Raw genomic sequence first — 25724 nt, 5'->3', positions numbered from 1 at the left:
TTAGTCATTGGTTTATGACGTTATAATGTTATTTATGCCGTCACTAAAATATATATTGCATAACTAAAATCTAATTTTAGGTGAAATAGTCAATAAAGTATTCCTAGTGAAGAGGAACAAATGATACATAAAACGAAAAAATGGTAAAACTTTGTGCTATTCAGAGCTTCTAATTCCGTTAGTTGAGAAAGCTCTGGAGTATTCCAGTGGAGGGTGCTCCCATGTTCAGGATGTGCACCAGGTAAAATGCGTTATATCGAATAGAAATTTCGAGCAACTCATATACGTTTAAAGCTAAAAGACAAGACGACATTGATTGTTCTAAGAACAAAAAAAATATAATAGTGAGCTTTCCTTGTTGGCCTTCACTTGATGAGAGGGGAAGACTCATGCGAGCTTACAGAGTACTTTTTTTGGGCACTAAAGAGCAAATATCGACTCATTAGATAGAGTGATCGAGACAAATATGAACAAAAGTGATATGAATGTGCCATATTAAAATTGATTGATAAACAGTTTTATCAGACAAATCAAAAGAGATAGTAGTTGGCCTAGAACACGATAACTAACTTAAGTGAAAATTCTTCCAAAAAATAACTGTAAGGGAGTCAAGACGATTTGTGTATGAATGAAGTAATAAAAAATGAAAAATCTTATCCAGTGATCTAACATCGATCCATCGGTCTATAAATGACTTGGTAACTTGCTCAAATATGGATCGAGTTTGGAACTCTGATCTTTTTAGTCAACGTTCAAAGAAGCACAATGGCATAAATTTGAAGTGCTACAAGATCGCTAGGCTTTGGACTTCCGGTGTAAATTTAAAGGTCAAGGATCAGCTTGTCATGGAGACTACAAAATTGGGGACTAATGGTACAATTTTCCCCAAGATAGAGAGAGGCGCGAGACTTCTTGTAAAAGTAAACAAAAAATAAATGCCAACCCAAAAATTATCAAGAAAACAACAAAACAATGAGAAACAGCTAAGCCTGACCCCAACACACACCCTTTCTTTGTTTTGATTTTTCGATTTCCGTGTCAAGCAAGCATCCATACCACACACCACTCTCACCATTTCTAATCTTAACCCCTCGGCCAAACCAAATCCCAAAATCCCATCTGTTTTCATTTTATTTTTGTGAAACTTTGCTTGCTTTCTAATCCATCTTCATTTAAAGCTTTCTGTCGAACCCACCATTATATAACTTATTATTTTACTTTTTTTTTTTTTGACTCGTACTTATCTGGGATTCTAATTTATGTGTTCAGTTTTGTGTATCAGATTTTTTTCCCGGGAGCACCATACTCCCTTGAAGTTTTGGTTTTCAGTTTATCATTTTTAAGTGGTATTAAAGTATCTGAAAGTCAAGATGGGACAAGAGGTGCTGGTTGCGGCAGTGGGGTTGGGTGCAGCACCGGCGAGGACGGTGGCGCCGCCAACTTCTTTGGCGCCGGGGTTCAGATTTCATCCCACGGATGAGGAGTTGGTGACGTACTATCTGAGGAGGAAGGCATGTGGGAAGCCCTTTCGATTTCAAGCTGTTACTGAAATTGATGTCTACAAATCTGAGCCCTGGGAGCTTGCTGGTACATATTTTCGTACCTAAATTTGCACACATATATGAACTTAGCAAGATGTATTTAATATACATTTTTGCTGATTTTATTTGGCCGGTTAAGATGGTTTTTATTTTTTATTTGTGGTTAATCATGGTTTTTTCAGGTGCAAATATTTTCAGAATTTCTTTTAGTTATTTATTTGTGATTATTTTGTGCTTTTGGGTGTATAATTTATTTAGGATTCATTGATGTAGATATATGTAAGTATTATAGCGATTTGATGGGCTAAAGAAGAGATTTTTAGAACTTGAATGTGATAAAAATGATAAGATAGGCTAAAGATGAGATTTTAGAACTTCTTATCAAAATGATAAATTAGAGGGAATTTAAGAGAGGATTAATAGACAGAAATGTATATTGAATGCCTGTATTTATAGGCATACATGTGCGGGTGTTGAGTTGGGGTTTCGGGATCCAAGAGTTGACTTTGAATATCATTTGTATTGATATGAATTTAAATTTTGTATACCGAGTTCTTAACTTGTCATTAGATTCTCATGTGCTTATGGTTTACCTCAAATTCTACTTTTTCCATGGTTTTTCTTTTGTCTGTGTAATTCTTCTCCAATCTTTCTAATGAATAGTCATGTTTTTGCTATGAAGATTATGCATCCCTGAAGACTCGAGATCTAGAATGGTACTTTTTCAGCCCTGTGGACAGAAAATATGGCAATGGGTCTCGGCTGAATCGTGCAACTGGTAAAGGGTACTGGAAAGCAACTGGAAAGGATCGCCCTGTGCGCCATAAATGCCAAACTATTGGAATGAAGAAAACCCTTGTTTTCCATAGTGGACGAGCACCTGATGGAAAGAGAACAAATTGGGTAATGCATGAGTACAGGCTTTGCGATGCAGAATTAGAAAGGGCTAGAGTAGCACAGGTGTGGGTGGTCATTTTAAAATTTAAAGTTGGTGCACATTTCTTTTATTTTTTGAAAGTTATGAATCTTAAAAGAAATTCTTCTTTTGTCTGTGGGAAAAGGATGTGTTTGTGCTCTGTAGAATCTTTCAGAAGAGTGGTTTAGGACCACCTAATGGGGATAGATATGCGCCTTTTGTTGAGGAGGAATGGGATGATGATGCAGCCCTTGTCATTCCTGGTGTAGAGGCTGAAGATGATGTGCCCAATGGTGATGAAGCACAAGTCGAGGGCAATCACCTTAATCAGGTTTATTTTCTGTCGCTTTTTTTTCCGCTTTGGAGAGATTAGTAGGTGTTATGCAATCTTTTGCATATCCTCACAGATCATTTCCATAATGGGTATCATCTTCATTTCCAATATTTTTGTTCATATCCTGTAGTTTCCTTTTTGCATATCGCTCTTTTTTAGTTGCAAAATTTTGTATTCAATGAAGTCATTAAATATTCTGCCATGCTACATTGTTGTTTCTTTTGAGTCACCAATAAGAACCAGGACAAATGAGCTATGCCTATATTGAATTGCAAATATATATTTGCCAAGTTTTTGTGCATTGTGTTTTGCTACTATTGGAATTATTATCTTGCACTCGTTTTAGGACCCCCAAAAAAAAAAAAAAAAAAAAAAAAAATCTTTGTCATGGAATAATAGTGCAGTGCAGTGGATAATTATTTTTTTCTGCAACTACTATATAGAAAATGTATTTAATCTCTACTTTCAAAATTTGGTAATAACACTTTGGATGACAAGACTTACAGTTTTGACTCATCCGAGTCTATGGACCGGTCGCCTCCTCTGAGAATTGAGAGAACACTGCCATACCTTTCTATAATTCTAGTGAATTAAAGATAATAAACTGTGGAGTTTGATGTAGATTTGATTAGGTATGATTAACTTTAGATTTTGTTGATTTTCATAATTTAGTAAGTTTTGATATATAAAGCTCCATTGAGTTCCTTTTTCCTGTCAAGTTCTACGTCACTAGTTCTTTTTCCAGTGCACAAGGGGAACATGACAAGGTGCCTCTACTTTGGGCTGGAACATGCGTACCACATATACTCTGTTTTAGTGAACCACAGGATTCTCTTCATACATGCAAGAGAGCTTAAAGTATTTCTTGCCAGTCTATTAACACTACTAGCAAGTCGCTTTGTTGTATCTTGTGTGTGCTAACTGTGGAAGAGACCGTGTGGTACCACTTTATTTAGAAGTTGATATCTGTATAATTGATTGGCTGATTCTTGAATAATCAAATGGATTTACCTAGCAAGTCTAGGGTAAAATAAAATGAATTCAAGACCGACCCTAATTTCTTTTATTGAATTGATCCCCCATTAAAACAAAATTCACTTGATTGATACATAACATACGTGTACACTTACCAATTTTACATAAAGATCAAGATAATTCATGTGATAAAGAGATTCTACTTGTCCCTGAATTAAATTCTTAGAGAAAATTTTCGATACCTTCTTGATCCCGCTTACTAGATTTATTGGTTGTTAATTTCTGTGATAAGAACTTTGACAATAAAATGACATTTGATGATCTCAACCCACAAAGTCTATCACCTCGGAAGTGATTAAGTTCTCTCCAGTTAGGATCCTGTTTGCTTGAGTGGAAAATTGTGCAGCGATAGGAAAAATGAAAAAGACCTTGTGGAAATGATAAAATCTGCCTCGCCTTTGCACTTTTGTTTTGCTGTTGCGCTCTGGGAAGGCACCTAAAATGTCCGTTAACAATATTGTTCAGGTCAATAAATAATAAGAAACAACTGTCATTTTTTGTGTTTGATTCCAAGAATACCTTTAAGGAACTAAATTGACAAATTTGCTGCAACTATCAGACTTCTTGCTTGGCTCCAAAGTTAATGAATTCCTGACTTAAATTTCTTGGAAAATGTGGAGTGAGATGTTGCTGCTGCTTATTTTCATTCCACAAGTATTTAGTTCTTTATTGATCTGAGAAAGTGACTTTCAGCCATACCTTTTACTGAAAGTTATGTATGCAACTTTTGCTTGCCGTTAGTATATCAAAACTCTTCGCTGTATATAATTTTAGATTCTCCTGTTAATATTTTCATTCTTTAGTTATTCCACTATTGTCAATAGCTTTCTGGAATATTATACGTTTCTTAATGCTTTCAAATTTGGCTCGGCTATGGGAATTCTATCTTTCAGTCATATTTCAACTCACTAAAATTTGTTACAGGATACTCATCCTCTTAGCATGGCTCCTCCACAAGTCGAGAATCAAATTGAGCTGCAGAGTCTCTCGTTTGCTTGCAAGAGGGAGAGATCTGAAGCTTGCAAGAGGGAGAGGTCCGAAGAAGATCCCGAACCACTTTCTTTATCTCAAAGCAAAAGATCAAAGCATGATGATCCTAACTCGAGCCATGCAAATGGATCGGAAGATTCAACCACTACAAGCCTTGATCCCTCAACAATGATGATGACGACAAATTATTCGCCTGCACTTCTGGAATTTCCTTTGATAGAACCTAAAGAAAATAATCCAGTCAACCAGCTTACCTTCGATTCCTCTAACCTTGAGAAATCCGTGCCTCCCGGATATTTGAAATTTATCACCGATTTGGAGAACGGGATCTTGAATGTCTCCATGGAGAGGGAAACACTGAAAATCGAAGTGATGAGGGCCGAAGCGATGATCAACGTTCTTCAGTCCCGTATCGAGACCTTAACTAAAGAAAACGAAGAGTTGAGGCAACATCATGTTCATGAGCGCTAGATAATTGCGGGACCTTTGTATCTGTAGTTCTGTAGTTTTCTTGCTCAAATCCCCCTTGAACTGACTGCATCTTGGATCGATTTTCAGGACAGTGTAAGATCGAGTAATGGCGAATCAAGACATTTAGCTGTTTATTATGTAATATTTCGGTTCTTAAATGTAGTCTACTGATGCATCCGTCGAAAATGCTCATCTCGTTGAATCGAGCTCATTCAAATAAAGTTGAGATTATATCATTCTGGTGGTTTTATTTCTATAATTGACTGCTTGCTTCCTTTTGGAAAATATGAAATAATCCGTACTATTGCTTTCCAAATTATGTTTGTCACGGGCCTGTTTTAACTTTATTATATGAGAGAGAGAAATTAGAAGGGTACATTGTTAGAAGTAACAATCTAAGATAGAATATGAGAATCGAAGGGGAGTGTCACACAGAAAAATGTAATTATGAATTATTTTATGGGACGTTATGCATCTAGGTCAAAATGGGAATTTTATGAGATTGTTATGACCATCTATAATTATTAGTACGGTGTCCGGTTTCGATTTATATTAAACAAGTTTATATTGTGCTTAAAACTAGGGAAACATAGATGAGGGTTTTGAGATATTCTTGGTATAAAGTCGAAGAATGTTCATTAAAGTTACTATTTGCTCACCAGATTTAAAGATTTTTCTATGCTCACCCATCCATCAACGTGTTTTTCATCCACCACTAGACAAGAATTTGTATCCATCTCTTGACGGAAAAGGCTATGCGGCTCACGAAAATCCTTGTTGGTCGCAAACGACGTGAAATTACCCTCCCCTAAAAAAAATAAATAGAACACAGCTTTGATTATTTGGCCATACACAACTTTGGAAGGGAGAAAAAGTTCAGTGGAAAGTTACTAGCAAGTATTGGACATATCAGCACTTTTACTACTCCAATAATCAGTAGTGGAAAGATTTCATCAAGTTTGGCAATCTGAACAATTTGAAGACATTCGATTTATCGAGAAACAAGTTATTGGGTCAAAGTCATTCCTAGCCATGCCACAGCAAACTTTGGATTTTGGTCGGATTTACAGTGGGTTACGATGGAGAAGGGTAGGAAAGGAAAGTGATATCTGATTTGGAATTTTGCTAACTTGAGTTTTCTTTTGTCCATTCAAAGTTGTGTTTTTGAAGTGGGTTGTCTTGTCTTAGGTGGACGAACCACCATGGATTCCTGTCTGCCACATTAACTTTTTTGTCAAGTGGTAACACTGAATTCTTGATGAGTGGCGGTATGAGAAATATGTTAGATAGATAGGTAAGCATTGAGAAATCTTTTAAAATTTGATGAACATTCAATCCAATTAAAATTGAAGTGAGCATACATTGGTTTTACACTACTTTCTTGGGATGATAACTTTAGTTTATGGATATTTCAAGAGAACATAATTTAGATGATGCACTGATCTAACACACTTCTGATAAGAGCCTCAAGAGATCACGGCGAATATTAAGGATCATTTTAGTCTTTCTTATAAGTTCAGTTGAGTCTTAGCATCTTTAAGTAGATCTAGCAAACTTTGATATACCTCTTTGTTTGGAAACTTGGAATCAAGTATTAAAAGACCATTGGAACAATCTCTAAGATTGATTCTACTTTATGTTATCTTGAACAATAAGTTTGTCGATGAGCGTCAAAATTGGGAAAGATATATGAGCAAGATGAAGTGTCAAAATGTAATACAACTTGAACACTTTTAAACTACATTTGATTAAGTGCATCATGGTATTAAAAACGTATTAGAAAAAATTAAAATTAGAATCTTATATATTATACTATCAAGACTTCATATCAAACATTCTCTCAAATGGTAGGCTAGTGAGAAATTTTTTTATTTTTATTTTTTCTAAATTCTACAATAACACTTGAAGTGTGATTTATTTATTGGATTAAACTACTTGTACACATAAAATGTATATCTTAATTGACATTCTTCTGTGTCAAAGATCTGGCAGTTGATTGGAAAAAGTATTGTCAAGATCAATGTACTAAAATTTCTCAACTCACATAGATATAAACTAATATATCAACATTTATGTATATGCAGTATTTATTGGTAGCTAGTAGTGTTGTATGATATTTGGATTTATGAGTATTTAACAATTATATTTATAAAATGCTGGCCCAGGTAACAACAAGCACCAGTGGTCTAGTGGTAGAATAGTACCCTGCCACGGTACAGACCCGGGTTCGATTCCCGGCTGGTGCAATCTGCGATGATGATAATCGCGCCCAGTGCGATGGTGGGTCCGTCGCTTTCTCTGATCCGTCAGATGAAAATGAGGCGCTTCTGAGCACCTTTCGTTTTTCATTTGCGCGTGTTTTTTTTTTTTTTTCTTTAGCATTTTCCCTTTCTTTATTTTTTTAAATTTTTTTCCCTTCTTTTTTGGTTTTACAGTTAAACGGGCAGAAACTGGAACTTGTCAAGGTTTTATGTTTTTCATTTTTTATACTTATTTTGTGTGCACATAAAATTCGGTAATAACTAGTAAGTATTTCGAAGCAAAGGAAGAATAAAAAAAAGAGGTGAAACTCAAACGAATTGAACATCCTTAATGACATGTGCATAAATTGAACATCCTTAATGACATGTGCATAAAAATAAGTCAAACTTACTTTTAAGCTATTTATTTTTTAAAAATGATTTTTAGAGTTACTCTTTTCTAAATAATAAACTAAAATTTACTTTCTAAAATGTGTTTTTTAAGTAGTGCTGAATAACAAAACCGTAAAATTGAACCTAAATCACTTTTTTGAATCGTTGATTTGGATTCAGGGGGATTTATTAACGTTTTGATTTTGAACTGAACCAAACCGGTTCGAAGTGGTTTAATTTAGATTCCAATCTTTGCAAACTATTTTAAACCACCAACCCGTTTGAAAAAAATAAAAACAAATTAATTTAAAGGCTGAATTACATCCATACAAGTGTTTAAAGATTGGATTTCAAAAATAAGGTTTAAAGTTAACTTATTCAAAAATCAAGTTTTCAATATGTATAATAATATTAATAAATTAATTTATATACTCTTTCCTTATCTGATCCGCCCAATTAAAACCCTAAATTATTTTCTCCCAATTCTTCCCCTAGTTTCTCTCTCTCTGTCTCTCTATCTTCTTTCCTCCACAAGGTCGTCGTTGTCGGATCGCGGTGAGCGGCTCTCTTTCTCTCTCTTCTTTCCTCCACATGGTCGTCGTCACCAGATCTCTCTCTCTCTCTCTCTCTCTCTCCCTCTGTGTCTTTGTCCTTTCCCTTGCACATGGTCATCGTGGTCGAGCAGTGCTCACTACGATTGCCTCCAAGTGTTGCTATGCACCAATGTTTGGTTGTGATCGCCATTTCACAATACCACTAGTAGTGTCGGAGAAGTTGCAGGATGACCACGAACGGCACAGCATCGCTGTAGCAGCTTCTTGTACAGCGTGTGATCGATGGTGGTGTTCATTTTTTTGTTATTGTGTTGTAGGTGGTTTGATTGTTTTTAGTTTTGCAAATGGTTGTTTTTAGTGGTGGTGGTGGTGGTGGTAGTGATGTTGGTGGTTGTTTAGTGGTAGTGCTGTGATGATAGTGATGCAGGTTATTGTTGGTGGGTTGCAAGGTGGCGGTGGTAGTGGTGGTACTTTCTATTGGAGTGGGCATTTGTGACCTTATGACATTAAATAGTTAATGTGTAGTGATTGGTGGTGGAGGTGATTGTTCGTGGTGGGAGATTTGATAGTGGTAGTGGTGATTTTTGTTGTCAATGGATTGGATTTAGTGGTGGCAGCTTTGTTTGTGGCGATGTTGTAGTGATGTTGTATTGGTGGTGGCGATGTTGTAGTGATGTTGTATTGGTGGTGGCGATAGCAGGCTGAGGGTGGTCGCAAGTGGCCTAGTGGTAGTAGAATAATGTGAACAAATAATTTGAAAATCCGTGATCGACAAATAAACTGTAACCTATAATGTTTTTAATTTGTGACCAATGAAATAATATGTGATCAATTAATTTGACAATATGTAATATTGTGATCTATAAATACACATCTGTGATCAAGAATTGTATATTTGTGACATTAAAATATTTAATTAATAAAATAAAATCTGACCTATAAAATTTTTGATTTGTGGCCTCAAAATAATCTGTAACCAATTAATATGATAATATGTGACCAGTAAGGGTCTGTTTGAGCCACATTATTTCAAAAAAATACATTCTTAAACAGTGATTTGAGATCATTTCAATCACACATTTTTCAATAAAATAATATACATGCAGATCAAAAAAATTTCCTTATTTTTTAACCACACATTTTCCATCAATACACTATTCAAGAATGCATTATTATCAAAATAATGTGGCTCAAACACCCCCTAAATAAGTTTTGGCCTATAATTATGTACATATGACCATTAATTATATAATTGTGACTTTATTATATTTAATTAATAAATATTTTTAATTAATAAGTTAATACTTGATTTTTGTATTTTTATACTTAAAATCTGATTTTTGAATTGTCCATACTTAATACATGACTTATGAATTTTTATAATTTAAATTTTATCCAACCAAATTAAAACTAAACACATCTCACTTAAAATGATACATCCATATTAGACATAACTAAATTAAACTCAATACATAAATAGATACTTATCAATCTCAATTAATTAATTAAATCATACTCAGATATCTATCAATCATCACAATTGTAAATATAAAATCCTCAAATTATGTGAAGTGTTGAACAACTCCTGCTAAATCATATTCATTGACCGCTCATTACAATTGAATGGACAATTAAATCTAGATTTTAATTCAACTCATATACTTCTTTTCCTTCAACTAATAATTTTCTTAAATTTTGACTAAATTTTCAGGTCAATTTATCCAAAAAAAATTTACTTTTAGTAATTGTTTATTATATTTTATTGGTAATTGTGTTGTCTTATTCTAATTTGTGCATGACTCCCTTAAATTCGTAGCGGGTATTTTTATTTGCGTCTCAATTTTCTAATCAAGCTACTCAATTAATTATTTATATTTTAACTTAATTTCTAGATTTTAGTATTGACTGCTAGAATGATTTGGTAATTACATAAATGTTTGTTTTGAAAATTTGACCAATGAGTCTTTCGACATATTATTTTGATAAAATTAAATAGAAATAAATACAAAGGTTATCCCCCAAATTGGTAAAGTTGTGTTAGTTATTCAAATATTCATAATTATTTAGCCCGCAATCCTTACTAGTAATTGAATTCTTAATTCTTTTAGAATTTGTTTGAGTGCAAATATGGTTAAGGCGGTGATTTTAAAAATAAATAAATAAATAAAAATTGATTGTATATTAACTAAAAATTTATAGTGATTCGTTAATATAAAAATAAGGTAGAAGCATTAGATTATTCACGAAATGTTATGGAAGGCTTTATCTTATTTGATCTTTCTATTTATTTTTTTATTAGTTGTTTATATTATTTAACTATAATAAATGAGTTCACGATTAAAATAATATTTATATTGTATTGTTGCATTATAATTATTAAAATTATAGAATTTTGGTTTGTACTATTTTTTGTGATACTATTTCTGTTTTAACGTGAAATTTTATATTAATATTTATAATTTAACTTATTCATTATGTGTTATTTTATAATTTGTTAAACCGTGGTTTTAAACTGAACAAAATCGAAAAAAGTGGTTTAAATTGATTTGGTTAGAAATTAAAGTGATTTGGTTTGATATAAAAAAAAATAAAATCAAACCGCTTTAAGTGATTCGGCTTGAAAATTTGTTATAAACAGTTCAAATCGAACCGTATTCACCCCTACTTTTAAGCATAGCCTTGCCAAATGTCATGTCCAAGAACAGCCCATCAACAGATTCATTCTCATTTAAATTGAGTCAATTGTTCAATAGCATAAAAAAGGGTAAAATTTTAGTAATGTAGATTACAGTTATATGAGAATTTAGAAGTCTGCAAGAAACAATTAATAAGACATATTGAAAAACATTCTATTGTCCGTTACCTAAACTAACCCCACAGAATGATACAAATGCATGAAGTCCAAAAAAGAAGAAACATTTCACTTGAATGACCAAAACCCCACAATGCCTGTGCCCTTGCCAGATTATGCCAAACCTGCACATTAAATTCCAGTTGTTTGGCAAGAAATTTGAACTCATAAATTGTACGGAAATTTAAAAAAAAAAACACGTGGAAATGTTATTTTTTGAGGGGAAAAAAAGGACATGAAAAAAATGTGGGAGATGTGTAAAAATTTATAATTTATTTTTATAAGTTCAATATTTTATTTTAAAAATCTATTTAACGACAAGCTCTATTCACTCATTAATTTTTCTAATATTAGTGTTATAAACCTGCAATTACATCAATTTTTTTAGTTGAAGCTCTCAAGCTTTCAAAGCCGAGGACTGTTGTTGTTGGGTTGGTTCCTTAAAACCCACAAAAGGATGGCGCAAAAGCAGCTGCGGGTTCCATGAGCTCTGGACACGAGTCTTCATCTAACAAAGTCAATATGGAAATTTTCCAAGTTTTATTAAAAAATTAGAAACTTACTTTGAGTTTCCGAATGTTCTATAAGGTTTCTGGAAACATTAATAGTTTACAAGTTTTCACGCAACCTAGCTCACAACAAGAGTAAGATACTGACCTGGGCAACTTCAGTGGTTCCTGGCAACGCCAATCTAGCCAGCGACCCACTTCCAAATGCCGCCAGACCGCTGTCTCTGGACAGTTGAAGCGAGCTCCATTTCACGTTCAAAAGCAGATTTTTCTCTCCTAAGTGCGTGAACCTCTTCCTCTATTGCTGGCATTGACTCCAAAATCTTCTGTACCTCTGCTATTTGTGCCTGATGATGCCATTACACATCAACGATGGATCAAAATTAACCCTTTGTTTGCAGTTTCTGGAAACGGGATACTTAAAAACAAACAATTTAAACTTCTATTCAGGAACATAGAAAAAAATATTCAAAGAAATCTAAAGAGGTTCAAAAAATGTAAGGTCGGACCTCCAGTTTAGCACATCTTGATCTCTCCGCTGCAAGTTGAGCTTGAACTGAATGTAGTTCCTGAAACCAGTTAATGAAAATGAAGACATCCGTGATAATTTCATACTGAAACTGAAGTAACAGTTTATTCTGAGAAACAAACCTTGGATAGCTCGGCATAATTTGTGTTTGTTTCTTCAATCTTAGCCCTGAGAGTAGAGTTCTCTGCCATAACTTCCACAAGTGATGTTTCTGCTACCTTCTTTTCTTCTGTGATTGAATTAAGTTCAACTGAAAGATCCAGCTGAGAGGTATCCACTGGAATTACCTTAAAATTTGGATCTTCTTTCTCAGGGAAGTCTAACTTTTCAGATTTTGTCAAGGCATATGCAGCAGTAACAGAAGCCGCTGCCGCCGCAGCTGCTGGTGATTGAAATATCTTGGGATGTAAAAAGTCCCTTGGTTTGGGCCTCATTACAAATACCTATATATGGAAAAACCGAGATCACCATTACAAGTAGGCGAACTGAACTAAAATTTTAGCAGAAAATGGTCTTTGCACCCACAGAGGGAGCAAAATGAGGCACACGTAAACATAGAAAGATCCCTAAAACAAAAGAAACTATCAAGAGAGAGAAAACTGGAGCCAGTGTACTACTAGTTCTCCTGGATTGGAAAAAATACTACCACATTTTTAAGAGATAAGAAGGGATTTTCAATCGTCTTTTTCACAAGCATAATTTAGAGCCATTATATGAGCAATTAGTAGGATGCCAGGGGCACATTTTTTTACATAACACTGACTATGGCCAGGCCATTCAAGTCACCATTTGGAATAAGTTAGTAATGAACATTTGGGATATCTCAATGTGAATCAAGAGCACCTATAAGTTATAACAATTATAAACATTTCCATCTTAATTACCCTACAAAATTCGCTATATTGTCATTAAGAGAGTTTTTACCACCAAAACCATTATCTTATAGTTTCTCTTTGCAACGTATAAAGATGATGCATAAATAGAGTCTGGCATAGACTAAATTTAGCATTTTATGAAAGTAATAGAATATACTGCGCATGCTACATCCTGTTGTTTCTATAATTAAACCTAGCATGCAACTGCGAGCCGATGATTAATATGACGACTAAAGAACTACATCCTAAACATAGTCCACTTTCCTGCACTAGCAAAATAAATTCATTTCTATATCATAAGCTTGCCAGTGTCCTACAATTTAAGATATTGTTTCCATTTATCCCCATAATAATGTCTCCATTTCCTATGAGAGGCAGCTAATTCTAAGATGATTTCTTCTACATGTAGAATTAACTAATCTATGCATGTCATTCTATGTACATTGCGTAGATTCCAGGATCTATGCAGAGTTCATTATGATAAAGAAGGTTGATATACTCATAAAATAAGATAAACTGTACCTCATTATAATATTTCCCATTGTAGCCACCAAATGTAACCAAAAACTTCTCACCATCTAGCAATGCTGAGGAAACACTGATTCCCTGTTCATGGTAACACATCAGACTTCTGTGCAGATATAGAGTTCAAAATTAAAAGAATTTCAAGCAATACAAATTATATTGCAAGGGAATGACACAGGAACCACTCGCAGCTCCATTTTATCATAATCACTTATTGTCGAAAGCATATCTTATAGACATTTAAGCAGGCAGCAGATAATATTGAAAAATAAGCTGATAACCAAAATTTACCATACGAAAAATTCAAGAGATGTTAGAACCAAAAGTAACTTTCATAGTTGCCAAGAAATTGTAGACATCAATTTTACTTGGGAGTAATTCAGCAGCAGGAAGCAAAGAGAGAAGTCATGCACAGTAGTACTTAAAAATCAGATCTAGAAACAAAAAATTGATCACATTGCAGACTTCAATTGAAGCAACTCCCTCCCTCCATATCGTAGATGAAAAATCTAACACTCACAGACTAATGTATACAAGCAACAGACAAACAAGAAAAGGGGGAATCCTTCCATTCAAGGTGTGAAATTAATCAAATATCTTGGAAATAGTGGACGCACCAAACATGCAAGTTAGCAACGAACTCTTGAAATAACTGTTCAAAATGAATAAGAACAAGCCTTGACGTACTCTTTACACCTATTGATATCTTCCATTGGATGAAATAAATAAAAACTATTACTAATTTCCTGCTTGACTTTTAACATAGAACAATGTATATCTCGTTTGAATGCAGCTTTTTTTAGAAATTAAATTTAACAATATTCCTAGTTTGACTCATTTATACTCATCCAGAATGGAACTATATATCATTAATTTTCAAAATGAAAGCACATGAGAAAACAACCATTTAGTAAATGAAAATAACAAATACTGTAATGATCAGCAACACAATACTACTGGCAGGGAACAGGAGAATTCAATATATCAACATGAGGTGATGCTGAGTTCTCTGGAGGAGAATTTAGCATTAGTTTCAGTTTCTCTATAATGAGCTAACACATTCATAAAATGAAAACGCAAGAGACTTTTCTTTCATCTGGAAATGGAACTAAAAAAAAAGAATCTATAAAAAATAGATCTAAAAATTGACACGTGAGTGATGGCTTTTCTTTCATCTGGAAATGGGAAAAAAATAGAACTAAAAATTGACTCACGAGTGATGAATCTAGGCTGTGTTACTGAGAGCTCTAGTAGGGTGACTTAGAACATAATGAACAAAGGCAAAAAGGTATTTTGATCCCTAAACTGGATGTGCATTAAAATAGGATTACGGACAGAAGAGTGAGATTGTTCGGGGGTGGGGGTGATCATTTTTAGCTAAAACGGAGGGCATCTATTTTCTTTGTGAAAAGGGGGGAAAAAGGATCTCCTCTCAAATTCACTACTTTTGTAATATCAGTTATATTTTAATATTTGATTTGCAAGCTATTCAGCAAAGAATACATTTGTGTGTGTTGGAAGGGTGGGACGCTCAGAAATGCATTAAGAGGTTTATCATTCTACCGATGAAAATTAGCAACAAAGAAATCCTGTAAGCACGTTAAACTTCTTCAGGTGTAGGAGGCAATGCAAAGCTCAAGACAGTTTCTTAAGATTCCGCTCGAGTTCATACATATAAACACCTTTAAATAACCACATTATTGCCAACAGTTTCTTGTAATAGGAAATGAAACGGAGTGTAGTGACCTCACTAGCTAGTGGATCTCTTTCCTTTACACTTATCAACTTGGATACAGCTAGCTTAGACATATTTATCACAAGGGTTTCCAAGGCACCTGCAAACAGAAAGAGCCAATCATCCAAACTAGTATCAATGACATGTTGAGCATGAACTAACACCGGGAAAGAAATTTAACATCACATGAAAAGTTATTTCACCTACCACTTTTATTATCTCCACCACCAACTATAAACCAATCTCCATCAATTGCAACACCAGCATGACCAGCCCTTGGAGTCACCAAATCACCCTGAATTTGTGGTTGGGACCACTCCATCTGCCCAATTATACAGAAACAATGTAATAATCAATCTTCAAAGCATTAAAACAATACATTTACTATACATCAAAATACTGCTGTTTCATCTTGCCAATTGAAAATGGTGAACATTTGTAGTTTCAGAAAATATAAGATAGGAGAACATTCATGCAATGAAGAAATTTTCCTTCTCATATAGGTCTGTGTTTTAAGTCCACTATAATACAAACAAATATAAGGAAATTATAAAATGCGCCCAAAAAGAATCAAAACTTTAGAGAGAACTTAGTATCAGGTCTGACAGAGAACTCATAAAACTGTAACTTGGAAGAGGGATTAAAGCGACAATTTTGATTAATTGTAAACTCTTATAATTCAAAAATAAAGTATCCCCAGCAAGCTTACAATAAGAGAAGGAACTTAAGCAAATCAGCATCATATTTGAAATCTTTCTCTAGTTCCATCAATTTTCACATAATCTGGTAGGACTAGTTTACATAGAACAGTAAAGAAAAAGAAAGACAAGGGAAGAGGAGAAGAGAGTAAAAAGGGGGCAAGAATAGAGCCAGTAATGATTTTTTTTTCCCTAATCATCCAAAAGCAAAAAAGGCATATTGACTTCAAATAAAACTTCATTGTCATATTAGAATTAAATGTACAAGGAATATGCTTAGGGAATGGAAAAGGTGGACAAAGAGGAGAAGCTTACCGTTTCCAGGTCTAACACATGCAGGTCATTGTAAAAAATTGAATGAGAGCATCCACCAAAAATAAGGAGGTAGCGCTCAGCATTCACTGCAGCTGTATGATCAAATCTGGGTGTTGGAGATGTCTGCCTATCAATGTATAACAAAATGCTAAGAACATCTTCAAAATTATGAAATTCGTTGTGTGCAAATGTACACGTACGAAGTCTCAACAGCACTCCATGACATTGTTGCCAGGTCAAGAACATGGACATCGTTCAGCAGCCGTCTATTCCTGTCTTCTCCGCCAAACATAATAAGTTTGGAACCAACCAGAGTTACAGATTGGCCACTGCGAGCTACCTAATTAAACAACATAAAAAAACCAATAAAATTACATCATTAAGCTTGAAATATATCTGCATAAATACAAAATAATGGAGACACTATCAAATTTCTGTTCTCCTGAAACATTAAATTTCCAACAAGGACATAACTCAAAAAATGATGAATAAGGAATCAATGAATCTGTGAACTACCGGAAAATTTCCATAAGTTTCCATGACACCACAACTGTTTGATTCAAGATCAATGAACCGCACTACATACCACAAGAAAAGCAGAGATTCAATAAAATATCTAGATTTGAGCCAAAAACAAATGAATAAAGAACGAATAGGTCTTCTTGCAGGATCTAGAAGGGTCAAATAATTTATAATAAGTGTTTTCTTCCCCCAGAAGCAAGATGAATCCATAGGGAACAAACCTGTTACGTTGTCAGAAGCATTCTTTGATAGACCAGCAAGAAGAAGTAGTCTATTTCCCCACTTAATCTGGAGATATGGCATCATCTCTATATCAATTAACTAATAAATTACAAAAATTTGCAAAATAAAACACTAAATTGAGTAGGGTCAGAAATGAATTGCCAGTTCAAAAAAGGACAATAGAATTCTTGAAGCAAATGACAAATAAAGCATCAGAAGAGTAAACCAGCAGAGAGATACAATAATTCTGAGCAATAGCATACCACGCTGTGACCAGCAGTCGCAGGAAAAACATCAAGTTGTGTACCATCTTTGACTTTCACAGTAGTTGCTTCCGTGTTCAGTTTCATGGTCGACCATGTCAAATTTTTGAGATCAAAAACCTACAGATGCTCCAGTGAATTTGTAAAATATGAAGGATAAAATGGACTTTGACAGGACAAGAATAGACAATACCTGAACATCAGATAAGTATCGACCATTACGACTTCCGCCGATGATGTATAACTTGCCATCAACAACAGCAGCAGCATGCTGCATTGCATTGGAAGCAAGTTTTCAAACATAATGTGTACAGAGCGAGCATTGATGAAAAGTGAAAAGGGGAAATCAGAACATATCATGCAGCAGTCTTATCTCACTGATCAAAGCAGATAGAAAGTGACAAAACAATGCGAGACTTTAGATAGGTGATAGAATTTAATTTGTAAATGAACAGCACCTTGTAACGAGCAGCAGGCCGCTGACCAGATACAGGGAGTGCTACCCATTGGTCATAGTTTAATTCCAAACGCCAACCTTGAGTGTCGACTCCCATAGTTACTCTCTTGCTGCACAATAAACTTTGTTAGTTCGGGAATTAAGTAAAAAATCGGTATTTGTGCAATAATGATTAAATCTCACAAGAATATATGGATAGATAAATCAACATTGTACTGCTACATGTCCCAAAGCTAATGGGCGAACAAATAACTTTTAGCATAGGTGGTTATTATGTGCTATCTTTTAGGAGTCAGTTGTTAGGATAAATCCTGTATTGTAGGATATAAAATTCTGCAGTATTTGTTATCAGATTCTTAGATAGATTGTAATTGTTTAGTCTTTTATACAGTCCACCATACACACAGTGAGTTTTAACTTCTCTAATATATAAAAATACAGCTTTCTTCCTACCATGTCAACATGATATCAGAGCCAACTCTGATTCTTGGAGTTCTCATTTAATATATTTTTTCTACTTTAGTCATCAATTGTATTTTGGGAGAAAAGATGTCCAGTGTAAGTACAAAACATAATCCTAAAGCTGCAAAGTAATTCAGCTATGAGAGTTATCCTTTGCAAATCACTACTCATAAACTGAATGGGAATTTTTTCTTGATTGGCCCAATCAGTGAAATTGGTCATGCAGGGCAAGAAAAATTTAGATCTCTCTTTGGTACTGCAAAGATGCCTGAAAAGGAGAAAATCACGTTTCAAGTGAGTACAATCAGCATATTCAAAATTATAGGCCCCACAAAACAAATAGAGCTTCTGCATGATTTTCTAGGTCATCTAAAGGATAAGTCAGTTCCTGATTCCCCTTGACATGTTGCCCAACAGGTAGTTTTTCCGTAGCTTTAAAATCTCAAACACATTCTTGAACTCCATGGATGATTGATTTTGGAGTACCCAATCAAATGATACTTCCTTTCCACTTATACCCCATTGATGTAGAATCAATCAGGAGGAGGAGGAGGAGGAGGAGGAGGAGGAAGAAGAAGAAGAAGAAGAGGGGAAACTGGGGGAGAGGAGAGAGACACGATCACAACCCACAAAAATATCTTTCATTCATCAAACTGATCTTTCAGTCCCAATTTACAATCATAAATAACAAAATAATAAATTTGAGCTTGGGCCAACCCATATACAAGCCCAATGAAACATAAAGCCTAAATTAAATAAATGGAACGTAAAATGCCCAACAAATGGCCTGATGAGAATAATGTCTGCATCAACTCTACCGGGGTGGGAGAAAAACTCGACCCTGTTGAATAGGGAGATCACAAAAAGGCTGCTGTCAATTTCTCAACCACAAACTGAGTGGTTAAGCAAACTTCTTTCGACGTCTGTAGACACGTAAGGGTGGTGGTCCGGGCAAAGAAAGATCTTGTTGACTCTTATAATGCTCCAACAAATCAGGATCAAGCTGCAGAAGTGTCTCTTTAGAGATTCAAGTACAATCAGAATCAGGACGACACTCCCAACGAACAAGGAAACATTGAATGTCTCCATCCTTGGTTAATATGGTCTGTGCATCTAGAATAATATCAATTTTATCTTTATGTGCTGCAACAGCTGGAATCGGGGCAAAGATAACATGTTCAGGATCATGGTCCACAGATGGAAGCGTGAAAGGATCATCAGTGGGGTAAAATTGGCCTTTGTAAGCAACTAAGTCCTCAACATTAAAGGTAAAGTGGTAGCCAAAATGTGAAGATAAGTCAATGACATATGCATTTGGATCAACACGCTTTAAAATTTTAAAAAGACTAGCACTACGAGCTTGTAATTTGAAAGCAGGCACGGATGGACGACGTTCCGGCCTAATTCGAATCTTAACATAATCTTCAACAGTAAATTCAACGTGGCATTTGTGCAAATCAGCTCGAAGTTTATAAAATGCATTACTTGCTTCCAGTTGTTTATTGATCTCAATATGCAAGTCACGCATATGTTGTGCAAAAGACTCACTAGCATGTAGAGACTTGGGAAGAAGGTCTAACGGCTTCCTAGGTTTAAAACCATGAACAACCTCAAAAGGATTTATACCTATAGACCGATTCACTGAACTAATACATGCAAGTTGGGCAGTAGGAAGAATTAAGTCCTAATTTCTAAGATTTTCCTGGACTAGACACCTTAATAGATTATCAAGATTGCAGTTAACAATTTCAGTTTGACCGTCCATTTGTGGGTGATATGCAGTAGAGAATTTCAGTTTAGTGCCAACATACTCCATAGGGTTCGCAAAAAATGGCTAGTGAAACGAACATCACTATCTGAGACAATGGTCTTAGGGAGGTCATACAGCTTGACGATCTCATGAAAGTATAACTTAGCAACGTCAGATGCATCGGAGGTTTTGTTACAGGGAATAAAGTGCGTCATTTTCGAGAAACGATCTACTACAACGAAAATGGAGTCGTATTTCTTTGGAGTACGTGGCAATCCTAGCACAAAATCCATACTAACATCTTGCCAAGAACAATTAGGGATAAGAAGAGGCATGTAGAGACTCGTATTCTGCTTCTTTTGCTCAGATCGCTGACAGGTGTTACATGTAGCAACAATCTTGGCCACGTCTGTCTTTAAACTGGGCTAATATAATTGACGTTCAATCTCCTCTATGGTCTTATCACGCCCAAAATGTCCGGCCAACTCGCCAACATGATTTTCCCACACTGTAAAATCTCGCACTAAAGTCCTTGGGATGCACAACTTATTGATTCTAAAAAGATAGCCCTCCTCCAAACGGAAACCATCGGTGGTGTCCAACTCCCCATTTTGCAAAGCAAGAAAAATGTCTCTGAAATCGGGACATGATTCGTATTCTTCCTTAAGTCTTTCAAATCCTATGACCTTAACACTCATGATGGACAACAAGGAGATGCGACAGCTTAAAGCGTCAGCAGCTCGATTTTCAACACCCTTTTTATGCTTTAAGACAAAAGAATAGACTTGCAAATATTCGATCAAACGGCCATGTCTAGAATTCAATCGTCTCTAGAAATTAAGGAAACGAAGGGCCTCATGGTCCGAAAAGAGGTCGAAGTCGTGGGTTAAAAGTACTGACGTCAATAGCGCAAGGCTTGTACAAATGCATACAACTCCTTATCATAAGTCGAGTACCATTGCTTGGCATCATTTAATTTCTCACTAAAATAAGCAATAGGGTAGCGTTCTTGACTCAAGACTCCACCTATTCCTACCCTTGACGCATCACATTCGACCTCAAAAACTTTGGAAAAATCTGGGAGTCGCATAACAGGAGCCTCTGTCATTCGCTTTTTGATTAACTGAAAGGCCTTAGCCACTTCCTGCGTCCAATGAAATTCTCCTCTCTTCATACACTCTGTGATAGGAGCCATAATCGTACTAAACCCCTTGATGAAACGACGATAAAAGATAGCTAAACCATAAAAACTCCTAACATCATGTATATTATTGGGGTCAGGCCACTCAACAATTGCCCGAATCTTTGCAACGGAAACAACGAATCCGAGAAACACAACTATATCCGTAAAGAAAGAACATTTATTCACATTTTACCTTCCATTTATTTAATTTAGGCTTTATGTTTCATTGGACTTGTATATGGGTTGGCCCAAGCCCAAGTTTATTATTTTGTTATTTATGATTGTAAATTGGGATTGAAAAATCAGTTTGATGAATGAAAGATATTTTTGTGGGTTGTGATCACGTCTCTCTCCTCTCCCCCAGTTTCCCCTCTCCTCTCTTCTGCTCTTCTTTTTTTTGTGTGCGTGTAAATGACTATTGGAAGAATGTGGCTGGGAGAAGTATAGGAGGTTGTAGGTCGGTGGTGGCAGTTACAGGTAGAAGGCGGTGGTTACTGCTGCTAGGAACAACTTGAATTGTTGATGTTGGCTGTTGCAAATATTCGGCTTTGATTATGTTATGTTAATGGACGACTGGTGGTGGTTTTGTGGAAGTGCTGGAAAGATGCCGGGAAGTGAAGGTGCTCTGGGACATTGATTAAGTAGCATCTCGAGATCTACTTGCTGGTGGCAAGAGCATTGATCGGCAGATGGATGAATGGGACTACACAATTACAGGCTTTGGCTCTAATATCAAGTTGATGTAGAATCAATCAGAAGGAAGAAGAAGAAGAAGAGGAGGAGAGGGGAAACTGGGGGAGAGGAGAGAGACGTGATCACAACCTACGAAAATATCTTTCATTCATCAAACTAATCTTTCAATCCCAATTTACAATCATAAATAACAAAAAAATAAACTTGGACTTGGGCCAACCCATATACAAGCCCAATAAAACATAAAACCTAAATTAAATAAATGGAAGGTAAAATGGCCCAACAAATGGCCTGATATGGATGATGTCCGCATCACCCACGTTCTAGTAAGCAAAATATTAAGACAGCAGATGGTTCGTGGTCTCCGGATGCTCGTAACGGTTGAGTTTTTTATTTCAAAAAATCTTTGTTCAGATTCCGTACTCCATGTTCCAAGGATATCTTGTAATCTTTTCTCCATAAGTCGATTTATGAAAGAGAATAACTATATAGCTAAAAAAAATTCCCACTCTGTGAATTTCAAGACTTGAATTCAGGAAAGATGATTGGTGGAGCTAGAGAAGAGAATGGATCTTACTATTTTGAAGAGGAGATCATGTTGGATGAACAAGCTCAAGTTGTGATCAATAGTTATACTCAATCTAGTGAATATGAAATTCTTTTGTCGCACTTCATGTTAGGAAATCTGAGTCTTCTTTATCTAAAACAATTATCTCCTTCATTATTTCATAATAAACATCTGCCCAATTTGAAATGTGAATTTTGTGAATTTGAAAAGCGTCATAGAGCTCATTTTCTACCAAATTTGTATAAAGAATCGGCACCTTTTACTCTTATTCATAGTAACATTTGGGGTACTTCCCTTGTGACAAATATTTTTGTACTCGATGGTTAATTACCTTTACAGATGATCACACAAGTCTTTGTTGGGTGTATCTACTTAGGGCCTGCTTCTAAGTTTTTTTCCACCAGTTTTAGGTGGCACTGTTCATGATAAGTTGAGAAAATTGGTGCCTATAAGTTTTTTGGGCACTGATTTTAGACGGTTTAAACTCACCCCTCCTCTGCAAAACGAGCATATTTTTTTCAGAACTAATTTGTAAATACAAATACATTAACTAAATTACTTCATAATTGAAAACTTTCACTTTGTGTAAGAAAATTATTTAAAACGTAAAAATACTGACAATAAGAAAAAAAATTCACTTATAAGATATAAAAGTATTATATGAGTTGAAAATTTACTTATTCGTAAAAATTATTTAAAAGTATAAGATAAAAAATACTTATAAGATAAAAAATCACTTTTGTGTAAAAATATTACTTATAGGTTAAAAATTTACTTGTGTAAAAAATTGTTTTAGAAAATTTCTCCAGTACAAATTGAGTTTTCTGGTCACCAACCTCTTCTATTGGTCCAACAGTTTTACCCAGATTTTTTATTGAACCATGGCCTTGGTTCCACAAAATAATTCTAATAACTCGATTGAACACGTGTATTCCAGGCGGAACAATCAAGCTTCTCTCTATCAATGTCATAATTCTGGCCAGAGAAGGTACTATTGTTTCTTCTTTACCTAATAGAATTAATTTTATTGATCTTGCTATTGCCCTTGGAAAATTATCTAGGACTTGTACTCAACATCCCAAAACCAAATTTGTGCCTTATCATCACTTATCTTCATCTCATATACGCAACTTTTTGGTTACTATTTAGTCTTTAAATAGTCCAGTCTACGCACAATGTATTTGTACTACTATGATATATGAAAATACATCTTTCTTCCTACTACTATGTTAACAATAACAGATTATGCTTAAGTAGGACAAAATAGAAAACAGACAAACTTAAAAGTAAAACACGTCATAAGAGATACAAGAGTATCACCACAGGAATCACCCCAAAAAGATAATTACTGATATATGATTTAATTGCAAGGTGTCATTGGAGCAATCAGATGACTGGAAGAGGATCAAAAAAGAAACTGATTGTTCAATAGATAGATCCCAATAACTCCTTTTTTTTTTTTTTTGAAGAAAAACATGGTATATAAAGAGTACCAAATAAAACCTGACCACCTAGCAGAGATTGTCAACAGCACATTCTTAACAAGACTTCCCCACATATAAATACATGTCACGCATTTTCTGTTTTGTGAACATTTATTAACCAAAATAATTTTCAGCAAACAAATCTTGAATATCGATTTGAAAAACATAACTATGAACTCAATTCAATAATTGGCACCAGGAACTGGTGTTAGAGATTGGAATAAGTGCTTTTAAATTATTGCATTTAAAGTAAATCAGTTGAAATTCAAATTGATTTTTTCTAACAAATTCAAATTTCAATTTTAAGTTCCCATGTCTTCGAAGATCAGCAAAGTGTTTATTTGAAAATTAAAGTAATTTTATCGTGATAGCCTTATAGAAAAAGTTATATATTCATGATTATATGGATTGACCAAAAAAAAAATTTAATAACATTCAATTCAGCTCAAAAGTTTCTGAAAACAGAAATCAGTAACTATTTCTTCCAAAATATCCATTCGAAAATATATTAAATAATCTTAGCAGTGAGAATTTCCGGTGGATCCATTTAATGAATGGTACATCAATTCAATTTCAAATAAAATCCGCAATCAAATTAAAAATCAGTTTTTAACGTCTTTACGACAAACCTTGAACCCAACACTCTAATACTCCAATCTCTTAACAATACCAAAGATCAGCAAAGTGTTTATTTGAAAATTAAAGTAATTTTATCGTGATAGCCTTATAGAAAAAGTTATATATTCATGATTATATGGATTGACCAAAAAAAAAAATTTAATAACATTCAATTCAGCTCAAAAGTTTCTGAAAACAGAAATCAGTAACTATTTCTTCCAAAATATCCATTCGAAAATATATTAAATAATCTTAGCAGTGAGAATTTCCGGTGGATCCATTTAATGAATGGTACATCAATTCAATTTCAAATAAAATCCGCAATCAAATTAAAAATCAGTTTTTAACGTCTTTACGACAAACCTTGAACCCAACACTCTAATACTCCAATCTCTTAACAATACCCAACATAAAAATGAACGATTCATCAAATTAATATTGAAACCAAAATAATGAAAATGAATTGAATTGCAGAAATTAAAACCGGAAATTCAATCTGGCAATCATATGTCGGGGAAATTGGATGGGTAAATTTCTTACAGAAATTGGGGAAATCGGATCTGAGAAATGGCGCGAGATCTGACGTAGAGTCTTGAATGGATGCACCGACGAATCTCAAAAAGCAGGATGTCGTTGCTTATTTAACGAACAAGGGGGGTTAACTGTGTCATTACAATGGTTGAAAGGAAGTCGGATGGGTGTGAAGGTCCTGGACTGTTTTCGTGTAGGGAAATATTGACGCAATAAGTTTTTTGTTAACCACATTCAATCAAGACTGAGTCTGTTTGATTGGCATGAAAAATATCACTTACAAAAGAAAATATTTTTTATTTTTTGTGTAAAATAAAAATCACTTCTACCCAAGGAAAATATTTTCCTTAAAAACAAGAAAAATTAAGTATATTTTTAAAAATTAGAAAATATTTTCCATGGAAAAAAATAGCAATCAAACACTCCAACTAAAAATTTAGATGGAAAATTAATATTTTTC

The 25724-nt window shown here is 34.6% G+C and overlaps 2 protein-coding genes and 1 non-coding gene across 4 annotated transcripts; 2 read left to right on the top strand and 1 right to left on the bottom strand.

Moving 5' to 3' along the window:
* Nucleotides 1-975: 975 nt before the first annotated feature.
* Nucleotides 976-5523, top strand: LOC111377467 (NAC domain containing protein 50-like). The gene is made up of 4 exons (XM_023000571.1): nucleotides 976-1587; nucleotides 2224-2501; nucleotides 2603-2788; nucleotides 4751-5523. The coding sequence occupies exons 1-4, from the start codon at nucleotides 1371-1373 to the stop codon at nucleotides 5285-5287; spliced, it is 1218 nt and encodes a 405-aa protein (XP_022856339.1). The 5' UTR covers nucleotides 976-1370; the 3' UTR covers nucleotides 5288-5523.
* A 1939-nt stretch (nucleotides 5524-7462) lies between these two features.
* TRNAG-GCC lies at nucleotides 7463-7533 on the top strand. Its single transcript has one exon. It is a non-coding gene; the product is annotated as a tRNA-Gly (tRNA).
* Nucleotides 7534-11168: 3635 nt separating this feature from the next.
* Nucleotides 11169-25462, bottom strand: LOC111377466 (acyl-CoA-binding domain-containing protein 4). Of its 2 annotated transcripts, XM_023000570.1 has the most exons (16): nucleotides 25274-25462; nucleotides 22963-23127; nucleotides 17977-18085; nucleotides 17712-17789; nucleotides 17519-17638; nucleotides 17255-17321; nucleotides 17028-17089; nucleotides 16712-16851; nucleotides 16512-16638; nucleotides 15706-15820; nucleotides 15510-15598; nucleotides 13761-13844; nucleotides 12486-12806; nucleotides 12344-12403; nucleotides 11983-12181; nucleotides 11169-11450 (listed from the first exon to the last, which is right to left on the bottom strand). In XM_023000570.1, exons 3-15 carry the CDS (start codon nucleotides 18070-18072, stop codon nucleotides 12017-12019), a joined length of 1524 nt encoding a protein of 507 aa, XP_022856338.1. In that variant the 5' UTR covers nucleotides 18073-18085; nucleotides 22963-23127; nucleotides 25274-25462; the 3' UTR covers nucleotides 11169-11450; nucleotides 11983-12016. The 2 variants fall into 2 exon arrangements, with proteins under 2 accessions (XP_022856338.1, XP_022856337.1); XM_023000569.1 differs by lacking the exon at nucleotides 22963-23127 and having other exon boundaries at nucleotides 25274-25461.
* Nucleotides 25463-25724: the final 262 nt, after the last annotated feature.

The sequence above is a fragment of the Olea europaea genome, unplaced genomic scaffold (genome assembly GCF_002742605.1).
Source record: "Olea europaea var. sylvestris unplaced genomic scaffold, O_europaea_v1 scaffold1658, whole genome shotgun sequence".
NCBI classification, from domain to species: Eukaryota; Viridiplantae; Streptophyta; class Magnoliopsida; order Lamiales; family Oleaceae; genus Olea; species Olea europaea.
This window is presented reverse-complemented; position numbering and strand designations above follow the sequence as displayed.